Source organism: Pezoporus flaviventris, unplaced genomic scaffold (genome assembly GCF_033815535.1).
Source record: "Pezoporus flaviventris isolate CSIRO_AGI_PZ_B2104156 unplaced genomic scaffold, CSIRO_AGI_Pfla_v1 ptg000059l, whole genome shotgun sequence".
In the NCBI taxonomy this organism is placed as follows: Eukaryota; Metazoa; Chordata; class Aves; order Psittaciformes; family Psittacidae; genus Pezoporus; species Pezoporus flaviventris.
The window spans coordinates 1,899,600-1,925,250 of record NW_026892607.1 but is presented as its reverse complement, the minus strand read 5'-3'; the positions used below and the strand labels follow the sequence as shown (position 1 = coordinate 1,925,250).

The following is a 25,651-nucleotide window of genomic DNA, read 5'->3' as shown; positions in this document are numbered from 1 at the left end:
AGAAGCTCCTTGCTTCACCCAGTTGGCTTCTGCTGAAATTCCTGATCTTCCTGCACAACAGGATGGTTTGCTCCCCAGCTCACAAGATGTTTCCTTCTAAACCCAGCCACTGCTAAAGATGGGTCTGTAATTTTTAGGTGGCTGAAGGCAGGTGAAATTAATCTTGTGACAGTGACGGAGTCTTGAGAGCAAGCAGCAAATGGAAGCCCTGGGCAAACAGGAGAGCTTCTGCAGAGCCCTGGTGCCGGGCAGCCTGCTCCCCTGAGCTTTCCTTTGACCCCAATTCCTGCTTCCCACCCCAGGGTGAGCAGCTGGGGATACGTCACAGGGGCCCAACCACGGTTTTGAGGCAAAGATGAAACATTGCAAGGAAACTCATGGCAAGAGGTGAGCCTGGAGCGAGAGCCAAGCCCTGATGGAGCCAGTTAAGGCAGAACTGGACAAACCTGCAGGAGTGCTGATTGCACCCACCAGTGGCTGGGGTGCATCACAGCCAGGGCATGAGAAGCAGGTCACGGGCTGGCAGCTCACTGAGCAGACACTGGCTCTTAGCAGTGAGCAGGCAGGGGCTGAAGCAATGGGTGTGAGTCCAGGGGTTGCGGTTTATTATCGCGGGTGCTGGAGAAGTCCCTGGATTTTGCCAGGCTTTGTGGCAATCACTGCGGGTGCCCACAAGCAGCACTTATGAGAGAACCTGGGAATGGTCTGGGATGGAAGGGACCTTAAAGCTCACCCAGCTCCAACCCGTGCCACAGGCAGGGACCCCTTCCACTGGAGCAGCTTGCTCCAAGCCCCTGTGTCCAACCTGGCCTTGAGCACTGCCAGGGATGGGGCAGCCACAGCTTCTCTGGGCACCCTGTGCCAGCGCCTCAGCACCCTCACAGGGAAGAGCTTCTGCCTAAGAGCTCATCTCAGTCTCCTCAACCTCTGGCAGGTTAAAGCCATTCCCCTTGGCCTGTCCCTACAGTATAAAGATTAAAGATCAAGATTCCCAAACACTGCACCTTTTGCATGACAATGAGTTGCAAAACCAAGCAGTAATCACCAAGAACACCTTAATGTGTCTAATAGGAGCCTAGGAAGCTTCCCAGAGAGATAATTTCTGATCTGAAGATAAGCCTAAAGGTTTAATCTGAAATGCTAATGACTGAGGAAAACTGGAGCAGCTCTGCAGAAGGGTTGAGATTGGAGATATCACCTCATCCTGGAGTTTTACCACAGGGCAGCTCCCATCTCAGCAGTGTCCTTCCCCCCCAGCAGCCACAGGAGTGAACAATACAGTGTCTGCCACAAATCAGAAGTGTAAGTGACAGTGCTTTTATGGTGCCAAATGGAAGTAACAAAATGCAGGAAGCATCTTGTCAGATGTCACTTAGCAGCGGTATCACGGGGGAATCTGGGAACGGGATTTGCCTGCATAGTAGGAATTCCTCAGTCCACGGAGAGGGAGAAGCAGAAATGGCAAGAGGGGCAGAATCTAATCTTGGCCTGTGGAAGGAACGGGAAAGATTGTTCAGTTCCAACTTTATCTCGGGGAGCAAACACACAGTTTGGCACGTTATCATTTTACTGACCGGGCTTGATTCCTGTTGCCCTGTAGGATTCCTGCCTTAATCACGAGACAGGAGGGAAAACACAAGGCAAGGGAGACCTCTCCTCCACAGGATCTCAAAACCGAGTAGAGAAGACTGACAATGTACTTAAAAGAAAGGTCTTCAAGGAGAACGCTGAAAATGATTTACCAGATGATGCTTTGTATGGGAACAAACACAGACCTCAAACACGTTTCTGAAGACAGATCACAGTTACCAAGGTCATGATGAGTTCGTAAACGAAGTGAATCCCCATCACTCCTCTTTGCTCAACTGAAAGTGCGCGTCTGGGATACACTCAGCTCTCACTGCTCCACAGAGCACAGTGAAAACAGCCCAGAGAGCCGCAGGCTGGGGATGGAGGTGACCAGTGGTTCTAACAAGCTGCCGAAAGAAGCCTTCAGCCCAGACCTATTGCTGAGAGCAGGGATTAAAACCCAAATCCCCATTTCCTGCTAATCACGGGGTGCCCAGATTGCGGTTTTGTTTTCCTAGCTAAACAAGGCTGGATCAGAGTAAGATGTTGTGTGAGCAGAAATGTTTTCTTCCTGAGCACATGGCCTGCATGTGAATGCAGGAGTGTGAGAAAGCCACTGAAAAAGCAGGATATGATTATGAAACGACTTTGGATTTACCTGTGCCGTCTATTATCTCCCTTGATACATGTGGGCAGGCTCGCAGAGGGCTGGTAAGCTTTACACGTGCAGGGAAACCAACTTGGATCCTGGAAGCAGCAGTGCTGTGCTAAGGAGGCACTCCACCTAGGTGTAATTAGCGCTGCCTTTCAACAGCATTAATTAGGTGGGGCACCATCCTGGGCTGTTGTGGCGAGACAGCTTCCGGCTCCGGAGCTGGCTCATCCGCAGCCGGGCTGAGGACTTCTGCTCTGCGCTACCTGGTGCCACGCTCTGATGTGTGTGTGCTGGAGCAGGGCTCTTGGCCCATGGCTGAGCCCACTGCCTCCCTCCCCTGAGCTGTCCCCATGCATGCCCAGGAGTTCAGGTTAGATATAAAGGCAGCAGCTCTTCCCTGTGAGGGTGCTGAGCCGCTGGCACACGGGGCCCGGAGAAGCTGTGATGCTCTGTATCTCTGCAAAACTGAGAACTACTCCTTGAGAAACCACGAGCTGACTTTCACAACAGGCCTAAGACAAGGAAGGAACTATCTAGACAGACCACAGCAACGATTTCAATTTGACAAGATGGGAAAACCCAAACTCATACCCGAACCATGAAAGATGCAAGGGACCAACCATTCCCTATTTCACTGCTGCATATGAGCTCTGTAAGCCACAAACAAAAAGGTCTGCAGTGGGATCTGCCACAGAATTCAACATTACTTTCACCCACATGCCCACCTATAGATGTTAAATCAGGTTTTAAGACTGGTTAACCTGGAGATACAAGAGTTAAAGCCCTTTGACTGTGGTGAAACAAATCCTGGAGTAGGGAATGGAAAAGGAAGCTCTGCAATGAATCCTGGCAGTAAAAAGCACAGTGCTGATTTACCTGAAAGGCTCACACTTGGCCACAGGCATCAGATATAAAGACAAAGTTTATGAATAATCCATAGCTCTTCGTGAGGAAAATTACTCAGAAACTCTAAATGAGGGTCAGAACAAGGCAAGCAGCAAGGAACAGGCTCTTGGTAACATGTTAGACGTGCTTGAATCAGTTTTCTTCACTCCTGGAAAGGTTGGGGATCAACACCAAATTGTCCTTCCCTTCCTCTCCATTTAATTTCCTGAAGGTCTTCAATATAAAAGTTAAGAATGTGGTTCCTGGAAGCATCCCAACCGTAATTCACTGGAATTCTTTAAGACACATACCAACCTTTGTGCCCTGATCTCAGCCTTGCGATGACTGGGCATAGAGTCCTGGTTGCCAGCCACCATGCCAGCCATTTAAATGATATTAATTAGCGAGTATAATTAAAAGCATAAATCAATATAATGTGGGTTTTTTTTTCATGTCTAAATGCAATTTTTTGAAAGCATTATCCTATAGGATGGAAGCTTGAACAACTGCCTCAGTTTGGAATTTTAATCTGGATTCCTCCAACAGGTATTTTACGCACCCAAAAGGTAATGTCTGCCTCTCTGATTTACCTTAGCTGAACCTTCTGTCCTTATTTTGCCTCGGAAAGGAAAGGAAGAAGCTGTCATCCTGCAGCTGAGCCCCAGAGCCAGCGGGTACTCAGCACGTTGCAGAAAACGGCCTGTTTTGCCACATTTGCTTTTCAGGTGATACTCTGAGTAAGCCCTATCGCCTGATCTGCAACTGCACGGAGCTGCACCGTGGGTAGGCAGGGCATTGCTCACTGCAGCTCGTGGGTCGGGTACGGAGCAGGACCAGCAGAAATAGCATGAACCAGCTGAAAGCACACACACTGAAAAGAGATGTTTCTTCATCTGTGCTCCTCCTGCTTCTGAAAACACGGAATGCTCTGGCCGTTGAGCTAATGCCCTTCACATCGCTCTCTGGTGGCACCCTGGGATGTACAGAGTCACCTTTTGCACAAGCAAACACGGTAACATCTGCAGTGAGCCTCAAGTCCCAAACCTAAAGACCTTTAGACCTGCAGCAGCTGAGAACAGAGCCCAAATATTCTCTGTGCCAATCACCTGTATTAATCCACCCTTGTGAACCACCTCAGCTGTTGGAGCAGTGACTCAGTGTGCTCTCTGTTTACTACTGCACGTACAGCCTGTTAGAATAAGCTGTTTAAAAGCACAGAGTAAGTCCCACTGGTAAAAGGGTGGGGAGGAAGAGGGAGATGTCAGGATCCTACAAACCAGCATCATTTGTTTTGACAGCTTTTAATATTCCACATTAATCCTTTCAGGTGCTGATCTCCACTGTGCCTCTGTGTCACCTTCAGGCTGAGGCTATCACACCCTGGGCACCAGGTTTAACTATTCTATGATCCCATGTGTTTGGGACATGGGTCAGAATTGGACCATATTTCCCCAGACCCTGCCAAGGACACAGCAACAGGTTCAATACTTGCTTATCCATAATCACAAACAGATAAAATAGAACATGAGATAATAATTTATCTATGTTTTTTCCTTACATCTGGATCATTTTAGGCAGAGGGTGATTAAATCTGGAGGTCTGAGTCCTGTACAACTACTCTCCTCAAACCTAGGCTCTCAGTCCTATCCCAAATCAGGCTCTTAACACCAGAACTGAGCAGTCAGAGATGCCTTCAAGGGGCAGAGGGAGGATAAACTTGACCCCAGCAATGGAAATGCCAGGCAGACGTGGAAGTGTAAGCACTTGGCAAATCACTGCAGCCAGCACAGGTAAGAACAGCCTTTCACTCCCAAAATACATTTAATTAAGGCCCTCAAAATATACTTCTTTAAGCACCTCAAACTGAGTGCAAGGAAATCAAAATGTCACCTACATTACAGGCACCTTGATTAAGAACCCCAGTTAAAACATCAGATTAAATGGCCGTGGAAATGGAAACGTTCCCCACTGCAGGTCAAACACAGGTTGGCTGCCGCAGATGATTCCAGTGGTTGCTTTTTATGCTTCCAGTTTTATGCTCTGTGGCACCTTTTGGAATTTCTGCCATTTAGCAGCAAAAGAGAGGCAGATTGTGTGAGCCTTGGCCAAGGTCTCTGCCCCAGCACTGCTTCTCCGAAACCATTAATTCTGTGGAATAAATTGGGTGAAATTCACGCAGTTTCTGTGAAGCATCTGACTCGAAGCTGCACATGACTTCCACTCCGGGCAGTTTGCAGTCAGAGCCATTCCAGCAGCATGTTAAACCGACCACATTTGGCCGTGGTACAAAGGCAGGCTCAGAAGGAGCAGCTGCTGCTGAAAAATGTGCTGTGAGCATCATCTCTCCTTGGGTTTCATTTTCGCGTTGCTGATCTACAACGTGCGAGTAACAGGGTTTTGGCTTTTACCTACGGAGCCCGTTCCCACTGGAGGGGGATGGAAACACTGCAGAGTTTCACACCATGGACTTGGAACTCAGGAAGCTGCAACCAGTGACATTTCAGTAACAGGAATTTCGGGAAATACCCTGCCCAAAGAGCTTGAATTGAGATGAAGGCCCAGCATTCATATTTGAGTAGGATCTGGATGCGGACCACATGCCATAAAGTACGACTGCTAACCCAGAAAACACTCACACTGGAAACTTGTATCTGGATTTCTCTTCTTCAAGAAGGATCTTAGGGAAGAAAGGGAGGGAAACATTTCACAACCAGCAAATTCTAGCAAGATCTGCTAGTGACAAACCCTCGCTTGGGTTTGCTAACCTGTGAGTGAGTAAACATGGAATTTTGCCCATGGCTGGGCCCCACACTAGGCTCAACTCATTGGAACAGACGGTTATACCATGTCCTCTAGAACAGCAGATCCAAATATCCTGCACTCAAGTTGGTAACAGCAGGACCACCATTTCGGGTCACTTCGGATGAAGCCAGAGAGAGAAGGTGGAAGGAAGGGAGGGAAGGAGCAGGAAGACAGGCTGCCTTTTCCACTTCTTGGAACAGCACTCTGGGTTTTCAGAGAATACAATTGCTCCGTGTCCTGCTTTTGTCAACTTAATATATGGCATTTAAAGAAAAATACACTGCTTGTAAAATGTGACATTTTAGACTCAGTTTGGTATTAAGTGCTAAGCTCCTAAGCCCAAGTGAGGTGTGAAAGGCCTAACTGGATTCAACTCATTTTAAGGGAAAACACTGAGGTGTCTGGAACATGCTGGAAGGGCCCTGGCAGGCTGGACCCAAAGCCCTGCTCCCAGCGCCTGGATCCTGGAGCCTTTTAGGTACAGCACAAAACCATCTGTTAAAGAGATCTTTTGCAGACTGTGGAGGTGTGGTAGAAGGTTTTCATACACATAGATGTTTAATTTCCTCTTGGAAAGGTATATTTATGACAGCAGATTTACACCAGAAGATCTCCATTAGAAAGCATAGCTCTTCTAAAATTCAATCTAACTACAGAAGTAGTTAGTACTGAGTAATGGCTCCTACGTAAGTATTTAGTACTGAATAATGGCTCCTAGTGAACGACACAAGCCAGTGTCTAACCTTGGGTCAGCCCCTGCTCCTGTTCTGGTTGGTAATGGGCTGTTTGCCTCTGGCCTTCAGCAGGCAGGGGACTGAATACAAAATCAAAAGGCAGTCACTGCCAAATCAAGACCATGCTGCATTTTGGAGGTTTTTTCTTTCAGTTGGGTTTTTTTTCCTTGGTTTTTTTTTTTTTTTTACATTCTGAATTCCTAAAATTATGTCAATCAATGACGCCCTAAAATATGAAAGCATCTTCCACACGGACAGGCTTACTTAGATGGTGTTTAAAGTCTACTGCTTAAAACACGTCAATCTTTGCAAGCATTCCTCTTTTGCCAGTGAGCTGAGTTAACTTCAGAACCTGGCATGTTTTATTAATAACCATAAATAATTAACAGTTGTTTCCTCCCTGTCAAAAAAGTATTGCAATTATACACTACTTGAGGCTGTCATTTAGACACTTCTCACAGAGAAAACACTATTACAATAAAGTGTTTCATTAAGCAGTAGCGCAACATTCGTTACCGGTTGCACAATGCCATCATGCTCACAGTAATAAGCATTCCATGCTTCCCTATAGAAATCTTTTGAGTCAATCAGGAGATGAACAGATACCAGGAACAAAACCAGAGCATTACTGGGGAATTGGAACATTGGAGACGGTCAATGTGTTCATTGTTGAGGCTCACCGGTTGGGAATTGGCGAGTCTAAACCATATCTCAAAGTGGATGCAATTCCCTCATGGAACAGAGGAAAAAATGCATTAGCAATCCTTTACTCCTGCTTTTAATTCTAGATATTGATTTTAAAAGCTCTTAAAGTTTTAATCTTTATCATTGTTATCCTATAATTGAAGAGTTAACTTTGGTGGGCAAAACGTCTACCCTAGAGAGGACCATTGTCCTAGAGAGGACAATGATCAAATTCCATGTGTACATCAGATTCTGCCCACCAAGGCCAGTGCTCTACCCTCTGTACATGCCCCCATAACCCAGAATCAAACACTGCTCCCACCACCACTAAGAAATACAAGAGTCAGTGGGGTCCCTGCCCAGCCATGCACCCAATGATTTGGCCACTGACAGTCAAAACACAACAGCCAGAAAGAGGTTTTAAAACACAACAAGAAAGCAACTTACACTTGGAATCAGATCCTGCCAGAGGACAAAGCTGGGAGTATTGGGACTGCCCAAGGCCAGGCTGGTGGCTCTGGGATCTGTGCAGTGCATTCCCCTTGGGAAGGTCTCCGCACAGAGCCTGGGATGCAGCCCCTCACACTCCCATGGCCAGCTGTGTCCGGGACACGATGCTGCTGCACCGAGCTCAACCTTGGGGGAGGAAGGAGGAACTTATATATAGCTGCTGCAGGGATGAGCTGATGGGTGCTTCCAGGAGCCCAGTTCAGCTCCCACTGGCTGGAAAAGGCTGATGACATGGAAGTTGAAGGGGCTCAAATCAGTGGGACAATGAAGAACCCTATTCATCACTAAGGCATGCACAAACTGTGCCCCATGACCTAAAAAAAAAAAGGAATAACTCGGGCTGCCAGAAGTTTGGTTTGGGTGCTTTTTGTTTGGTTTGGGTTGGGTTTTCTCTCAGCTCTCATACACATTTCTCAAACTCATATGGAAGTGATTCAGTCCACCGAAGGCTGCGCTGTCAAAATCTCACCCACAGTAACTATTATCATTCTATACAGAAAACAAAAGAAACACAGATTTTATCAACTCCGATATTAGCAATGGCAAAGTCTTATTGTCTTCACAGAGGCCTTAAGCAATCCAGTCCAAACAAACGGGAACTGAATAAAGCAATACAGGGCTTTCAGGGCTTGACCTGCACTAAAAGAGCACAGAGAATGGGGGCACGCAACAAGAACATGCCACTGTGAAGATGTCTCCGTTGCCACCTTGGGTTTGCAGTTGCCTGGGTCATTCAGAAAGAAACCATCCGTCCAAGAGAAGCCCTTTTCAGAACCTATGCCTGGTATTATCCTGCGTAGCCAAGTGTGGTATCACCAGTGAAACGACCACCTCAACCAAAAAAACCCAAACAACAGCGGTTTGGCTCCTCAGCTGTTCTTCAGGAACACGCTGCTGCTGTTGATTACAACATACCTGCTTATCTTGTCAAAGGAAAGATACTCCTTCCACCTGGGTGAGGATGCCATCTATATATATCCTTAGGTTCTCAGCCCGCAGCCCCTTTGGAGCCTTTGTCTGACAGCCAGAGCCATTCCTGACACTGGGCAAGGAGACCTGCACAGCCCAGAGCTGCCTTCAGCAATGGACAGGATGGCAGCTCCGGGAGGCAGGGATCTGCCTGGCCATGGGCATGAATGGATGCCCCGGCCAGCCCGGCTCAGGAATACAGCAGGACACTGGGAGTGCACACGGGGAGTCCCGCTGGCACGGCGGCCACAGAGGGCAGCTGGGCCCCAGGGAGGAGTGACAGGCTCCTGATGGCAGCAGCACGTGTAGCATCTTCATGTGACATCCACAGGTGGGGCGGAGGGGAAAACAGTTTTTATGCGTTGCTATGGAGTCATGATTAGCTTGTATGTCTTCAGAGCCTGCCGAGGAGAAATGAAGGCTATTTTCTTATATAGATGTCATGAAATCAATCCTTGCAGAATTTCTGGAGTCAAAGGCTAAACAGGTTTGCCTGAATACCTTCTGTCACTTGAGACACAGATAAATCTAGCTGGGAGACCGAAAACCAGTGTCATTTTTCAGCTGGTTGCAAAACCCCTACTCTTTTAGTCTCGTTTGGAGTTGTTTATGCACACAGCAACACAACAGAAGCGTGTTAAATAAAAAGCAGCAATTATCTCCACACAAAATGGGGCTTAGAAAATGAAGCAAAATAAAAAGAAACCCACCCTAACCCAAAGCCTTATTGCAAAGCACGGGGACTTCAGAGGAAACTTTTCCCTTCTTCTCTCCAAATGCTAAAAGCAAACCTGATGTTCTTCTTTTAAAATGTGTCTGCCTCTAGGTCTTTGGCACAGGTTTGCTGATGGGAGGGCCGGCAATCTATTTAATGACTGCATTGACGTCAATAGCATAACTGAAATACTTACTAAGATGCATGAGTCCAACTCGCAGGGGGGGTGTGTGCGCAGCAGGCGCAACACGCGAAACGGACTCGCTGCCGGAATGAACTACCCCCAGAGAGAGCAGGAGCTGCCTCGGGATGCCCCAGTGCTGCCCGGAGCTCGGGCACCGCGCTGCCGGCTCCGCGGAGCACTCCCAAAGTTCACCTTGAAACGCAGCTCTGCCCAGCAGGAAGGAGCGCTTCAGCATCCCGCAGCCTGTGCTTGGCTCTGTCATGTCAGGGAGCTGCTCGCCTACCTGATTTCCTCTAGTTCTGCTTAGCTTCTAAGCAGTCTGCATCACTTTAGCCCTGCATCCTTTAAAATTAGGGTTTGTAGGTAACAGTATTTATAGGTAAGTGTCCAGCATCACTGAATTCACTGGGCACAAGCAGTTACTTCCAAGCTCAGCTATTTGGTAACAGCACTCTAGTTAAAAGCCTGAAACACCACACATTGACTTGTACAACCCTTCTCAAAATCAAAGGGCCACATCTTGAGCCAAACGCACAACAGACCAAGGGTGTTTCAAAATGAATCCTCTACTTCATCTATGCCCAGAGCCATTCTGCACACGCCAAGCAGAGGAAGTATGGTGCAAGAGCATCAGCTCCGTGCTAATTGCTTGGGATATACAGGTATTTATAATCAAGAGCTGACTTTCATAGAATCCCAACCTGGTTTGGGTTGGAAGGGACCCTAAAGCCCATCCAGCTCCAACCCCTGCCACGGGCAGGGACCCCTTCCACTAGAGCAGCTTGCTCCAAGCCCCTGTGTCCAACCTGGCCTTGAGCACTGCCAGGGATGGGGCAGCCACAGCTTCTCTGGGCACCCTGTGCCAGCGCCTCAGCACCAGATGCAGATTTGATGCACAGGGCTCCTGAACAAAGCGTTGGGACTCGGTGAGCACGGGCACCAGCATTCTCCAGTGGTTTGTTTACGCTCTATACAAACCTTCGTGCACGAGTCTGTGTGCATCTTACACCCACATAAGAAATGAAAGAGCCCAAGTTTGGAGTTCGTGTAAAGGCATGCGAGAAGCGCAGGCAAACGTGCAGATGTACAGGAAAGCAGAGGCTAAGGCACAAGCAAGAAAACCACCAATCTTTCACTCCCATCCCCAGGAAGGAATTTTAACCAAGCTTTAATCCCATGAGCCCTGAAAAGCCAGTGTGGGACATATCCCAAAGCACTACACCCCCAAAGCCTCGGGTTGCAGAGCACAGCAGCTCTGTTACATGGCTGGGGACACAGTTAACTCTGAGGACAGGCCAGGATTGTTCAGTGTTGAAAGCATTCAAGCAGCACATGGTTGAGAAACGTTTCTGCAGATCCTTCGCAGCTCTGGGAAGAGTTTGACACTGTTTGCTCCCTGACAGGGTGCCGTGCTCCTGTCAGCATTGCTCACAGTTAGAAGTTGCTGCCTATCAAATGAACTGCAGAGGGAAAATACTGCCCATCTGGGTACTGATTTGGCAGAAAGGTGGCACTTCTGCCTCTGCTCATAGAGTCACAGAGTGGTTTGGTTGGAAGGGACCTTAAAGCTCATTCCCTTCCAGGGATGGGGCAGCCACAGCTCCTCTGGGCACCCTGTGCCAGCGCCTCAGCACCCTCACAGGGAAGAGCTTCTGCCTAAGAGCTCATCTCAGTCTCCCCTCGGGCAGGTTAAAGCCATTCCCCTTGGCCTGTCCCTACATCCCTTGTCCCAAGCCCCTCTCCAGCTTTCCTGCAGCCCCTTCAGGCACTGGAGCTGCTCTCAGGTCTCCCCTTCAGGAGCCTTCTCTTCTCCAGGCTGCCCCAGCCCAGCTCTCTCAGCCTGGCTCCAGAGCAGAGCTGCTCCAGCCCTCGCAGCATCTCCATGGCCTCCTCTGGCCTCGCTCCAACAGCTCCACGTCCCTCTTGTGCTGCTGGCCCCGAGCTGGATCAGGGTTGCAGGGGGTGTCTCCCCAGAGCACAGCAGAGGGGCAGGATCCCCTCCCTGAGCTGCTGCTCACGCTCTGGGGTGCACCCAGCATTCCCCCAGACAGGCTTCTCACTCCCTGCTGTGTCACGCCTGTACAGCGCTTTCTCCACAACCTCTGTTGATGGCACAGGAGTGGGATCCTTTACCCAGTGCCCACAGAGGGGACAGAGCCTTTTACACGGGCACTGCAAAGGTATGGGTATGGCAGAGGGAGCCTACGCTAGTCAGGACACACACCAAGACAAGGTACGCAAGCACTGTGGAGCACTGAGGGAGAAACTGATCCTGGGAATCTAAGCAAACAGCACTGATCCTGTTCTGAGCTGAGAGAAAGAACGTTGGTGAAATATGAGCAAAACACAAAGGGAACAAAAAGGACGGAGAAAAGATTGTACCAAGATGGGTGGAAGAAAGAGAGGCTCAGGCTGAACGTGGCAGCCAGAGACAAACGATTTAATTCAGAGAGAATTAGGGCCAGTGAAGTAAATAAATACGGAGGAAGGAGCAAAGCTAAGCAGGAGCTGCCAGATGTGTTCAAGATTTTATTAGCTGAATCAAGTGGGTAGGAACTAAAGACCTTCCACTGATGCCAAGGGAATGGAGAACTGAATTGAGAGAAGGTGCTGATGGATGCACTGAGCCCCAGGTTGAACAAAGGTCAGTGAAAGCAACTGTGGGAGAGGCCACACTTCGAAACGAAGAAGGCAATGGCACAGACATCTGTGTGACACCACGTGCAAGTGTGCTCGTGTCATCCTTTCTGTAACTCTGGAGGAGGCAACTGGGTAGCATTCATTTATGATCATAGAATTAAGCTGAAAAGCCCTTCAAGCTCACCCAGTCCAACCGTTCCCAGCTCTGCCAAGGCCACCACTGTCCCATGGCACTGAGGCCTCCCCTCCACGCTGTGTGAGCACTCGATGGGACGGTGCCTGCAGCCCTGCCCTGGGCAGCCTGTTCCAATGCCTGAGCACCCTCTGGGGCAGGAATTGTTCCTCAGCTCCATCTAAACCTGCCCTGGGGCAGCTTGAGGCCGGTTCCTCTTGTCCCATCCCTTGTTCCTTGGGAGCAGAGCCCAGCCCCTCCTGGCTCCATCCTCGTGTCAGGCACTTGTAGGGAGCCATCAGGTCCCCCCTGAGCCTTCTCTTCTCCACACTGAACCCCCCAGCTCCCTCAGCCCTTCCCCATCACCCTTGTGCACCAGGCCCTGCTCCAGCTCCGGTGCCCTTCTCTGGCCCCGCTCCAGCACCTCAGTGTCTCTCTTGCAGTGAGGGGCCCAGAGCTGAACACAGGATTCAAGGTGCAGCCTCCCCAGTGCCCAGCACAGGGGCACAATCACAACCCTGCACAGCTGCACTCTGTACTGCTGTAAACCTCATGCCCTGAAGTATCCCCATTACCCTTCCCAGCGGCAGAGGACAGGAGCTCAGTAAGGGTTTATGGCTTTGTATTTCCATGTTACGGTTTCTGGGTTAATTCACAAAAGCAATTCTGTGCCGTCCTGTGATCTCCAACAAAACAACAGGAAAAATCTGCCACATTTACCGGAGCCGATACCAAGGGCAAAACACAGGATGTTCAATACACACTGCTCTTCCTTTTATGGCTGTGGTGGGAAGGTTGAGAAAGCTCCGAAATCCACCGTGACATCAGTGTGGGCCCTGAGAGCACTTTGTGCCACGAGAAACCTGGCCAGGCTTTTCCATACATTGAGGAAAGCGAAAGCAAAGCAGAACTTCATCATTCCGACACAGCTCATTCCCTTCACCCTGCGCCTGCGTCCTCAGCAATGCAACTCCCTGGGAGTGCAATGGCCACAGGTCTGCTCCTCCGACTGACAAACCCTGAAATATCCTAGCTGGAGCAAACAGCTGGCACGTGTTACCTCCAGCACAAAAGCTGGATGGGATTCGCCTCCCTCCAGGGTAATTTGATTAATGTATGCCTGTTTGCTTCAAACCCCGAGTTCTGCACTTTTCGTAACAGGATATAAATCACTCCACTAATGACAAACAGGAGACATATACGAGGTGCTCAGACTGATGTCAACGGGGGGTGGTAAATCCGTGAATCGACGTGTGACATGGGAGAGCTAAAATACAATTCCAAGCTTTGCCGGCTAACCCACGGAGAGGGTATCAACACGTTTCATTCCCAAGCATGTTCTTTCATCCAGAGGGATGGACCTCAGCACAGTCCCAATCAAAACATTGCCGTTTCCTTCTCCAAAACTGTCAGGAAAACCACCCCGTGTCCTTTCAGACACAGGAGCCATTGGCACAGAGCTGGAAGTGTTCCGATAGGAAAAATCTTTCCTTCCTCTCATCATTTCCAAATCAAAAGCCATCCAGGGAAAAAAAAAAAAAGCTGGAGAAAAATAAATAATCCCCTAAAAATCTTTGTTCTGCTGCACTGAAACGGAAACTTCCTTAGAAAGTCAATGGCTGTCATTGTGTGCTGCTGCACTGAGGTGAGCTCCAATACGCAACAAGGGCCGTAAACAGGGAAAGGAAGGCAACCAAATGGATGGAGGGAAGTGCTCTACAGAGTGACTCCAGCCTCCTACAGAAACCAGAGAGGCTTTGGGAACTGGGGAACGCAGCAGAGCAGGGACTCCAAATGCAACAAGTAAATAAGGCCAGAGATGCAGGACAGTCCTGGTTTCCACACAGTAAGTTACTGCAGGATAGAGCCACGCTGGTGCTCCTCACCACACCTCTGTTCTCACGTGAGCATGGGGAGCACACGAGCTGAGGGCACACAACCCATCACAAAAGCAAGGAGGAAGGTGCCTGGGTGCTGGCCTCCCCCGAGGAGAGCCTGTCCCCTCTCCCAGCTAGGATCCCAAATGTTCTCTTGCGAGACCTCACCTGGAGCACTGTGTGCAGTTCTGGGGTCCTCAACATAAAGAGGACACGGAACTGTTGGAACAAGTCCAGAGGAGGCCACGAGGATGATCAGGGGCTGAAGCACCTCCTGTATGAAGACAGGCTGAGGAAGTTGGGGCTGTTCAGCCTGGAGAAGAGAAGCTGCATGGAGACCTCATAGCAGCCTTCCAGTGTCTGAAGGGGGCCTATAGGGATGCTGGGGAGGGACTCTTCATTAGGGACTGTAGTGACAGGACAAGGGGCAACGGGTTCAAACTTAAACAGGGGATGTTTAGATTGGATATAAGGAGGAAATCCTTTCCTGTGAGGGTGGTGAGGCACTGGAATGGGTTGCCCAGGGAGGTTGTGAATGCTCCAGCCCTGGCAGTGTTCAAAGCCAGGTTGGACAGAGCCTTGGGTGACCTGGTTTAGTGTGAGGTGTCCCTGCTCATGGCAGGGGGGTTGGAACTGGATGACCTTAAGGTCCTTTCCAACCCTAACTATTCTGTGATTCTATGTTCTGAACTGCCTGTTTCAGGATGCTTTCAGAGTCTGGCTCTGACACGTGACAGCCACTGGCCCTCCTGAGGCCCTCAGTGCAGGGGTGTGATCCTGCAGCCGATGCAACGGCTTGGTCTGGCCAGGAAGGGATTGAGAGACCGGATCCTGTGGGAGCCGGTACCATCCATGAGCACAAATAATCTGAAATGGAATTTAACCAAGAACCCCAGGCTCTTTCACAATGCCAGTATTGGCTTCTTTCACGTAGGAAATCACACAATTCCTTATAATCTCAAAGATGTCTCTTAGTCTTAGAATCACAGAATAGTTTAGGGTGGAAAGGACCTTAAGATCATCAAGTTCCAACCCCCCTGCCATGGGCAGGGACACCTCACACTAAACCAGGTCACCCAAGGCTCTGTCCAACCTGGCACTGCCAGGGATGGAGCATTCACAGCTTCCCTGGGCAACCCATTCCAGTGCCTCACCACCCTCACAGGAAAGAGCTTCTTCCTTAGATCCAATCTAAACTTCCCCTGTTTCAGTTTGAACCCGTTACCCCTTGTCCTGTCACTACAGTCCCTAATGAAGAGTCCCTCCCCAGCATCCCTATAAGCCCCCTTCAGATACAGGAAGGCTGCTATGAGGTCTCATCTACAAACTGTCACAATTTACCTCATGTAATGATATCACTCACACCTTTTTGTTTCATTTGAAGATTTCACCTAAAGTCACTTCAGATTCATGGTTAAGAACTCAGTTTACTTGAGGAACGCAAAACCAGCCTGTGCTTCCCTACTTAACACAAATCCCACAAACCCTGAACTGCAATCTTCTTCCATAGTCACCAAATAAAAGCCTGTGTATGGAAAACTCATCCAGCGTGGCTCATTTCCACATCTGGCCATTCTCTTTTTCCACATCGCAGGTGAGACACGAATATAATTCATTTTAGATCTATCCACCTGTAATTACCAGGACTGAAACATTAAAACCCATGAGTCAGGATCACAAGGCTCAAAATGCTAAAAGTTGGATTCTTCTCCGTGGCTTTGTCTCTTGGAGCTTTGCAGGGAACACAAAACTTGCTCTACAGTTACATGAGTCAGGCCCTTCAGTCCAAAAGGAAGCTCAGATTTTAGTGCATGCCCATCTTTAGAAGCTTGGGTTCGCTAAAAGGGAACAAGCATCCTACAGCTCTCATTGCAGAGAACTCTCCGCAAGGTGTTAACATGCTGAAAGCCATTGTTTCCACAGAAAACGTTGAGAAAGTTAACCTAAAAATTCCTGGAAGGAATCTTGTAACTCCCACAGACACGTCTCGGGAAGTTTTCCATGGCTTTTGTTTCCACGGAATCAGAGGTCTTGCTGGAACACATCTCTGCCTAAGGTGACGAGCTGCGTTCCTGCCGGCTCTGCCTCGGCACTGGTCACAGGCAGGCAGGGAAAGAGGACTTGGGGATCCTATTGTCCAGTTCTGTTTCTGCATCAGAGGTTTCCACATCCCCTTAACAAAGCTTGAGGAGCCTAATCGGGACTACACGTGTCCCCAGACGGTAAATCCTACCCAGCATGAAAGGAAATGCTGGAGAGTTATCCAGGCTTCACACACTGTAAAAGTTAAGCTTTATGAGTCCCTCCAAGCACGTAATTATTGGAAAGGCTGAGATTAAGCCTACAAATGGGCACTCCTCCAAGTCTTATCTCCTTCCCTGTGGGAGTAACCTTTAAATCAGCGCGAATAGGGCCAGCTCTGTTCTGCAGAGGGGTCCCACAAGCCCTCAGCACCGCACGGCTAAACCCAGGGGTGGAAATAAACTTGCCCGAAGTAAGCAGCAGGCTGCCTCTGCTTCCCACCCTCAGCACTTCACCCTACCTTGCTCCTTGCTTGTAGCCAGACCTATCTGTGTTTGCTGTGGTCTCTGAGCTGACGGGGGGGTGAGGACAAGGAGACTGAGGGACACGGGGAGCAGACAGGGAGAAGCTGTGATAAGCCACGCTCCCTGACTTCTGCTCTCCTTTGATTGCTACATGTAGGTGTCAAAAGAGATGGAAAAATGCCCTTGCAGGGCAGCCTGCTGAAAGCGGGGGAAGTTTCACCTGAGCGAGGTTCTTCAGATCACATTTTTTTACATAGATCACATGGAAACAAACTGAAATAAACAGGGTAAAAAAAAATACAGCTGTGTCTGAGCCTGTTCAAGGCTCGTAGGCTGGGGCTTGTCCAGGCCTGTGCAGCACAGGGACTTGGGAGAACAGCAGTCACTGTGGCCGTGGCTATCAGACCAAAATCGTGTTCATCTCCTATGCTAACACACAAGGATAAACCCCAACCCCAACCCACCACAGTAACAACATTTTGGCCTTGATGGTTCTCTCCTAGTACTTTTGCACAAGCAAGCCAGAAGAAGCTCTATGAGCCCAGAAATCCACCAGGAAGAGGGGGCAGAAAAGTAGGTGTTGGTAAATGATGTGCAATTTGACCTTGCAGGTGGTTATCAAAGCCACACACGTACCTTGCAGATTAACTCTGGACACAGGAGGCTGACTTGTTGCTGGAGATCTCCTAAAAGAGATAAAGGACACTCCATCAATAGGCAATGTTTTCCCATTTCAAACTGCCACCTCCCACAGTCCAAAATCCTTTTCCAGATTCACAAAGAAACCCCAAACACTTCAAGATCTGGCAGTTAAAGAGCACTATTGACAGACCTGTTAGAATATGCCTAGCCAGGGACGTCCCTTGGGAAGAAGGAATTCCAGGGAAGATGTGCCATCATCCCGTGCTGCCTTCACAATTCCTGCTCAAAATGTGCCTGGGAGGAGGCAAGGCCCAGCCTCTGTAGCTGAAGGGGTCAGTGGCAGCCCCAGAATCAAGGCCTTCTCCCAAACAGCTTCTCCCCGCAAGGTCTGAACCCTGAAGTAACATCAGAATCTACACAAGCATGCAGGCTGCCATGCAAAGGGCAATGCTATAGCTGAGAAATGGCTTTAAACCCTGCAGTTAACAGTTTGAGCTGCACCTGGAAGCAAGTAAGGGGATGCTGGAGCCACTAAGAAAGCTCTGAAGCAGCTGAAGGACATCTTCTTGATGAGGAGCAATGATTTCATCGGGAAAGTCTGGATTTCAAATGCTAATTGAAGAATTAGTTGTGGGCAACGGGGTCTGACTGGAAAATGGCTGCAGCATCTCTCCACATGTCAGAGGATTTCACTGAGAGGTTTGCCAAATAAAACTCATGATTTCAAAGTCAAAACCACAATTTACTTGTGGAAAAAAGGAGACTTCTTCACAACAAGAACTTGAACGGAGTTGACACCAAGATGAAGATCCTTTGTTTTGCACTGAACACGGTATTTCAGGCTGGCCAAAACCGAAACTTTGGGCTTTTCCTTCCTTCCGAAGTCCCTGATAATGTTTTAACCAAAGGCAGATCCCCCCCAACTCCCTCCCAGCCAACCTGCTCACCCCCATTTTTTGAGCCAGGCACCGAGCTGAAACATCCATTATTTGCCAGCTCGCCTTTGAAGCTCAAATCAAAGCAAGCGAGCGGCTCAATCCTGCTGCAGTTGTAGCTCCAGGGGGGTTCCTCAGCCCTGCTCCAGGAAGGCCTCACCAACCAGGTACAGCCCGTGCCAGTGTCCAAAGCCTGCTCCGGAGCAGCAGCACCCATGTGCCAGCTGGCATTTGGAAAGCTTGTTTTTAACGGAGGGAGCTGCAGGACCCAGATTCTTCGAAGGGTTCAGCACAGGGCGCACAGGTTGGATGCTGACTGCTCTAAAATCTGCCCTGACCTGCCTCTGCTGAGCCTTTGAAAAGCCAGATCTTGAGATCTCTCAAAAACAGAAACTCCCCAATGGGGACACCACGGCTGCAGCGCTTCCAGTATCTGGGGAGACGTGCTCCAGGTATCTCCAAACCCCGCGCGAGCTGCACAGGCATGCCCACGGGGAGGCGGGGAGGGATGAACACGAATCCAGCAGGGTATTCCCCACTGCAGAGCCTGGAAACCTGGAAAAGGGAACGGCACCGCTCCTGGCATCCTCCTACTACGTCCCAGCTGTGCCCATCCTGGTTTCTGCGGCAGCCAGGGTGCAGGTAACAGAGACCCAGGGATGGAATCATGGAATCAATGAAGGTTGGAAGGGACCTTAAGATCATCCAGTTCCAACCCCTGCCATGGGCAGGGACACCTTCCACTAGAGCAGCTTGCTCCAAGCCCCTGTGTCCAACCTGGCCCTGAACACTGCCAGGGATGGGGCAGCCACAGCTCCTCTGGGCACCCTGTGCCAGCGCCTCAGCACCCTCACAGGGAAGAGCTTCCTCCTTATCTCCAACCTGAACTTCCCCTCCTTCAGTTTGAACCCGTTACCCCTTGTCCTGTCACTACAGTCCCTAATGAAGAGTCCCCCCCCAGCAACCCTATAGGCCCCCTTCAGACACTGGAAGCTGCTCTGAGGTCTCCACGCAGCTTCTCTTCTCCAGGCTGAACAGCCCCAACTTCCTCAGCCTGTCTTCATACAGGAGGTGCTCCAGCCCCTGATCATCCTCGTGGCCTCCTCTGGACTTGCTCCAACAGCTCCATGTCCTTTCTATGTTGATCTGGGTTTCCACAGCACTGTCCCACCTTAAACACCACCACGCTCAAGTGGACATGGCTCGCACTCCCCATTCTTTCTCTCTTGCCAGTGGGCATTCAGAGGAGTAGGTGCTGGATGCTTTCTGACCATGTCTTGTGCCGCATCTGCCAAACTCAGGCACTCCAAACCCATTAATCATACTCTCCTCTATTCCAATCAGGAAACTGCTTGAAAACCCCTGATGCTGAAGTCCAAAAAATACGACTTCTAATTAGTTTTTTTTTCCCCTCCAGCCCTCAACATTCATATTTTCCATCATTTCTGCAAATACGTGGGACAGCATCCTCTTTCTTTCTTGGGACAGGAGGAAAAAGAGAGGAGAGGCCCGGCTGCAGCAAAGCTGAGGTTCTCATGATCCCAGGAGCAGAAGCTGAAGTGAAATACCACGTATCATGAGACATATGATAAAATCATGAGCTGTAACCCAGCAGAGCTGTTTGGAAACAGTGCGGGAAGCTCCGCAGCGCCTGGAAGCACATTCTGCCACGGACTTGGATGTTTGGTCTATAATGGTTTAAACATTTCACGACTCTGACTTTGGCTGGGCAAGTGACTTTATAGCTCAGTCAAACCTGGGAATGCTTTCAAAAGGACACTGCAAGATGCCTGTGCATCCTACAGGTTACGCCTTCGCTTCCTTCCGGCCCTGTCCGATTTCATATTCCTCATTAGGAGCTGCTGAAATGCTGGAGTTCCTCAGCAAAGCTGGAAGAAGTGATCTATCTCAGCCATCTCTTTTTCTATTAACTTCCATCTTGGAATGCAGAGGCTCCTTCCCATCAGAGTTTGCAAGGAGAAATCAACAGGAGGAAAAACGCCTGGATAAAGTGCTGGCCTTCATGTAACACATAAGAGTGCACTGGAAGGCGGAAACCTGAGTCCATGGTGGGCACCCAGGCAATGCCATCTCCATGTGCAGTACTGAAGCAATACCATGGTGTCCCAGTGGAGTCCACTTCTGCACCTCATCTTCCGCTTCAAGAAAGAGATGGATGCTCTGGATGAGCAGCCCCAGGGTGGGATGGATGGATGGATGGATGGATGGATGGATGGGTGTGTAACCAACGTCAGCAGGAACAAGTGATGCTGGTTTCACACAGAACAGCTCTCTTGGGGCAAAACAGGCTAGAAAATGACGGTGACTGGCTCATTATAAATAGCTACGGGGAAATGATGGTTCTGGACACAGGCGTAAAAAGGAGTTTGTTTGGTTTCTCCTGTTGAGCAAGTATAAAAACACACCTTCCTCTTACGTTCATCACCTGCTACACTCAGCGCAATTACGGCCTGAAATGAAGAGAGGTGGGCTCCCTGCCTGCAGGCAGCAAAGCCTGCCTCTCTGTGCATCCCCCTCAGACCCAAGCCCTGGGTGAAATCCTCCCCTTCCCCACATCCTCCTGCTTGGCATCTCCCTCCTTTGCCTGTGACCACCTCTCTTGCTGCCAACGCAGGGCCAGCACCACATCTCGACCTCCGCTCGCAATTATGCGCCTAACACACACACACCTGGGCCACCCAAAGTGCCGCACATCCCACCGTGCCCTGGAACACATCCCATCGCCTTCCCAAGTGGAAACGCATCGCTCCATCCTCGAGGACCACTGCGGCGAGACCCGAGGGGAGGCGCGGCGGAGGCTGCGCTTTGGCGCCGCCTGGCGTCCAGCATCGGGAAGCGCAGGCCGCGGTTCCCCGGCTCCCCCTCGCCGCCGCTGCTCGGCCCCTGCTAAGCGATAACCATAAAGGACCTAAGAAATACTTGCTTACTTGTTGGAGGTGCCGTGTAGGTTGGTAAGGAGCGTGAAGTTGTTCCTCACGCTTCGTAGGCTGGCCAGCACCTATGGGGGGAGGCGAAAGCAGAGGTGTTACCTTCCCCACCTGAGGTTTTCGCGTGGTTTTGCATTGGTTTAAGAGGTCTCCGACTCACCTGGGCGAAAGGCGTGACGATCAGGTCGTCCCCATGCCTAAGGAGAAAGGGAAATGTGTGAATTTACCCCAGACAGGTCACTTTGAGTATAGAGAGTGAGTTTTCACCCAAACCCCTATACTTTAACTCATACAGCACGTATTTAACACCACATAAAAACCTTGCTCCTAATGGAAAGGTCTTTGCAGTGTACATCCAAAACAACCCGGCTGGAGAGCGTGTTCGGATTGGTAACTCCAGGCAATAAAAGGCAGGAAATAGAGAAGTTAAGGCACACGCTTGCACCGTGGTGGAAAAAACCCTGTAAGAGTCCAGGGAAAGGTCAGCTTTGAATTTCCTGGCATTTGCTGATCTCTGTCACAGACTTTAATGTTATTCAGGCGCTGGGTTCTGTCTGGCTGTTTTCATCATGGAAGATTTTCCAGTGCCTAAAGGGGCTCCAGGAAACCAGGAGAGGGGCTTGGGACAAGGGCCTGTAGGGACAGGCCAAGGGGAATGGCTTTAACCTGCCAGAGGGGAGACTGAGATGAGCTCTTAGGCAGAAGCTCTTCCCTGGGAGGGTGCTGAGGCGCTGGCACAGGGTGCCCGGAGAAGCTGTGGCTGCCCCATCCCTAAAGGAACTAGACCAGGTTGCTTGAACGCTGCCAGGGATGGGGCAGCCACAGCTTCTCCGGGCACCCTGTGCCAGCGCCTCAGCACCCTCACAGCAAAGAACTTCTTCCTTATCTCCAACCTGAGCTTCCCCTGTTTCAGTTTGAACCCATCACCCCTTGTCCTATCACTACAGCCCCTGATGAAGAGCCCCTCTCCAGCATCCTTGTCCCCCCCTTCACACACTGGAAGGCTGCTTTCAACTGGAGAATTCATACTGGGAGGCCGCAGCTCCCCAAGTGCTACAGGAGCCTTTACCCTGCAGTAAATGGATCTGCTGAACTGCAGGCAGCTGTGAAGCTGGGAGCAACCAGGGTGGTGGGCACATCTGGACGGGGCTCCCCCCACCCCAGCACAGCTGGCTGGGAGCACTGGGCAACTGTTACAATCCCCTGTTTACACAAAACATGGCATTTGCATAATTTGGAGTGATTACTTGGTCTCTGGTAAGCATCTACTAATTGTTAACTAACAGGAGGGACATTCTAGTATCTGGATTTCTACTTCATGACAAAGCTTGTAGGGCTTTCATACCAGAAACCTCTTTTTATACCTTAATGGCCACTTTAAGGCTTTAAACTGGGCCTTTTAGAATAAAGGGCTGCAAATCTAGGACACCCCTTTAAGCTCCATGCTCTGTTGTATTGATCCTCTCAAGCTCAGCCATCTGTCTGGGCTCTCTGCTGTATTTTCCGCTCAGCTCTAGTTAACAGCCCATGACAGAAAACAGGATGGAGAAGAGCAATACTGTAAATGTAAGTACAGTCATATTCCTCTTGTCCAGCCTAATGGAGAAAAGAGCAGAGATGATGTTAACCAGGCTCTGACAGCATGCACTGAGAGTATGATGGCAAAAAGGGAGTGCGAGCAAGCCAAGGACTGGAGTGACAGGGTTCCTCTGACTCCAGGTCCAATGGAGGCAAAAGGACCTCACAGCAGTGTCTGCCCTGCAAGCACTTCATACCTCACCCCCCCCCCCCCCCCCAAATCCCCAAGTGAAGAACTGGTACCAAGAAAGGTAAAATGCAAGATTTCTCTTATTATTTCAGGATATGGACTGGAAAACTGCTGCTAAATTATGGAGAAAAGGGGAATACTTTCAGGGCGGGTGGGGAGGGGGAAATCATGCCTTGGCAGACCATAAAAGCAGCCGTCTTGGGCACTCAGGCTGTGAAACGCGAGTACCACCCACAAGCTCCTCTTACCAGAGCCCTGAGGAATACAGGAGGCCATCTAAACCTCTCAGTTCCCATAAAATATGAGGTGAGCTGGCTGGATGCTTACTGCTCGCTTGGGAGAGAGGAGTTCCTGGACATGGTCTTTGGTGATAAGTCATAGTCGCTGTCGGATCTGTAGAGGAACGACTCCCGGCGCTGGCTGTGGCCCGGGAACGTGGTGTGCAATACGAGCCCCGAGGAGGAGCTGGCCTGCGGGTCCAGGGGGCTGCGCCCTGGGGACGGGCCATTCTCCACGTCGAAGCTGCGAACAGAACACACGCCGCGCGTCAAGAGAGGGTCTCAGTGTGTGCGGGTCACGTTCGCGCTGCCCACAGCGCATCTGGCCCGGTGCAGGAGCCATGGGGCTGTGTTTACTGGAGCTCTCCCTGGTGTATTCCTACTGCACGCAAGCAGGACTCTGCAGTGAGGTACATCTACCCCCTAGGCTTCTATTGGCATGCACAGAATCCCAGCCTGGTTTGGGTTGGAAGGGACCTTAACGCTCATCCAGTTCCAACCCCTGCCACGGGCTGCGAGTGGAGAACTGTTTCAAAAGCGTTAAAAAGGCCCTAAACCTTCTGTCACCTTTTCCATTATACACCCATTTCCTTACGGTGTCATAACTTGGCTGCTGCAACTGGTGGCTGAAGTCACCCTGGACACTTCAGCAAGTGACACCCCTCATAAACCCTGAAAATAAGCAGGTTGGCCTCCTTTGCTTGGCCATTTGGATCCCATATAAATACCACGCTCCAGCTAAGCCAAGTGGAGCACAGCTGCGCTCAGGATGAACTTCCTTGCCTTTGGAAGTCTGAGGGTTGAGTCTCACCTGCAGTGGGAGCTGAGTTCTCCCTCCCCCCAGGGCACGTGCCTCTCCCCATTCCCAATGTTCTCCCAATTCTTTTGGCCTGTTGGGTGTGATACCAAGCTACAACCCTGGTCATGCATTTCTCCATCCTTCCTCACTGCTGCTTCCCCCACTCTTAAGTCCAAAGATCTCCCTCTGCTCTGCAGAGCATGCAGTGTGCTTCTAACTGCATGGGGAGGCAGGTGAAGCGTAGAGATGAAACGAGGCAAACTTGTGCCACATCTGAAAGTAATGCACATAACCATGAAAGAAATGAGGGAGCCTGTGTCCACTTGTAAAGTGTATCTCAGCTTAGTCCCCTTCCCTGCTGCGAGTCCATACATGCACACAGAGATTCAATATAGGGCGACCAAGGGATGAATGAGAAGGGGAAAACAAACACCAAACACTGCAGAAGGAAATCACAGGTAGAAGAGGTCTTGGAGATAACTGCTAACATGAAGGTGCCGTTGCTGAACTGGGCCTGCATTATTAACGTGTGAGGCTGCAGCAAACAGAAGACCAAACAGGCTCAAAACCAAGATAGCCTCCCCTGTTTGGGCAGTGACCTGACACTTTGAAGCACTGAGACCTCGTACCCCCTGACCAGGGAATCTGATTAAAATCCAAATTTCATGGCATGAACAACAACCACCTCAGCCTTAGGTTTTGCAGAAGCGTTTCAGCTCCTGTATAATAAGACCACAGAAGCCCCAAGCTGTGGTGTGACACCAAACTGTGTGCAGTGACGCAGCTGAGGGATGCAGGAGCTGCCCTGGAAGTAGCCCTGATAATGGAACACAGGCTGCACGCCCTGATGTGGCAGTGTGTGGTGCAAGCTGCTTCCTGGGATACACCAAACCCCTTCGTATGAACAACCCCCAGTGAATTACTGAACAATTTACCAACAGTAAGAACACATTGCATGTGGGGATTTAATGCTTTGCTGAAGCAGTTACATTCACAGCATAGATACAGGTATTTATTTGCAGTTATGCATGTGCTTGGGAGCGAGGGGGTGCTCAGGCAGTCACTTTTGATGTCTCATGAAACTACTTACTGGGATAGGCCACGGGCAGGGACCCCTTCCACTAGAGCAGCTTGCTCCAAGCCCCTGTGTCCAACCTGGCCTTGAACACTGCAGGGATGGGGCAGCCACAGCTTCCTCCCTCTACCATGCCTCACTGTAGCATTTACTTACCCAACTGCTTAAGTACATCTTGAAACTGGTAACGGCTCAATTAATATTCTTTTCTTTCGCTCCTTATTATCTGCTCTTTCACCACTGACAGCTCGAGTACACTTCCTT

At 50.1% G+C, this 25,651-nt stretch overlaps 1 protein-coding gene across 4 annotated transcripts in view; it reads right to left on the bottom strand.

Moving 5' to 3' along the window:
• The window catches only part of PDE4B (phosphodiesterase 4B), a 222,865-nt gene that overhangs the window by 43,134 nt on the left and 154,080 nt on the right, over positions 1 to 25,651 (bottom strand). For 3 of the 4 annotated variants that reach the window (XM_061469704.1, XM_061469705.1, XM_061469706.1), the window contains 4 exons: positions 23,563 to 23,757; positions 21,628 to 21,664; positions 21,468 to 21,538; positions 17,579 to 17,628 (listed from right to left, as the gene is read on the bottom strand). In XM_061469704.1, the coding sequence (XP_061325688.1) occupies positions 17,579 to 17,628; positions 21,468 to 21,538; positions 21,628 to 21,664; positions 23,563 to 23,757 (353 nt within the window). Of the gene's footprint in view, positions 1 to 8,754; positions 8,911 to 17,578; positions 17,629 to 21,467; positions 21,539 to 21,627; positions 21,665 to 23,562; positions 23,758 to 25,651 lie in introns of those variants that run through there. The other variant, XM_061469707.1, reaches the window with a different exon arrangement.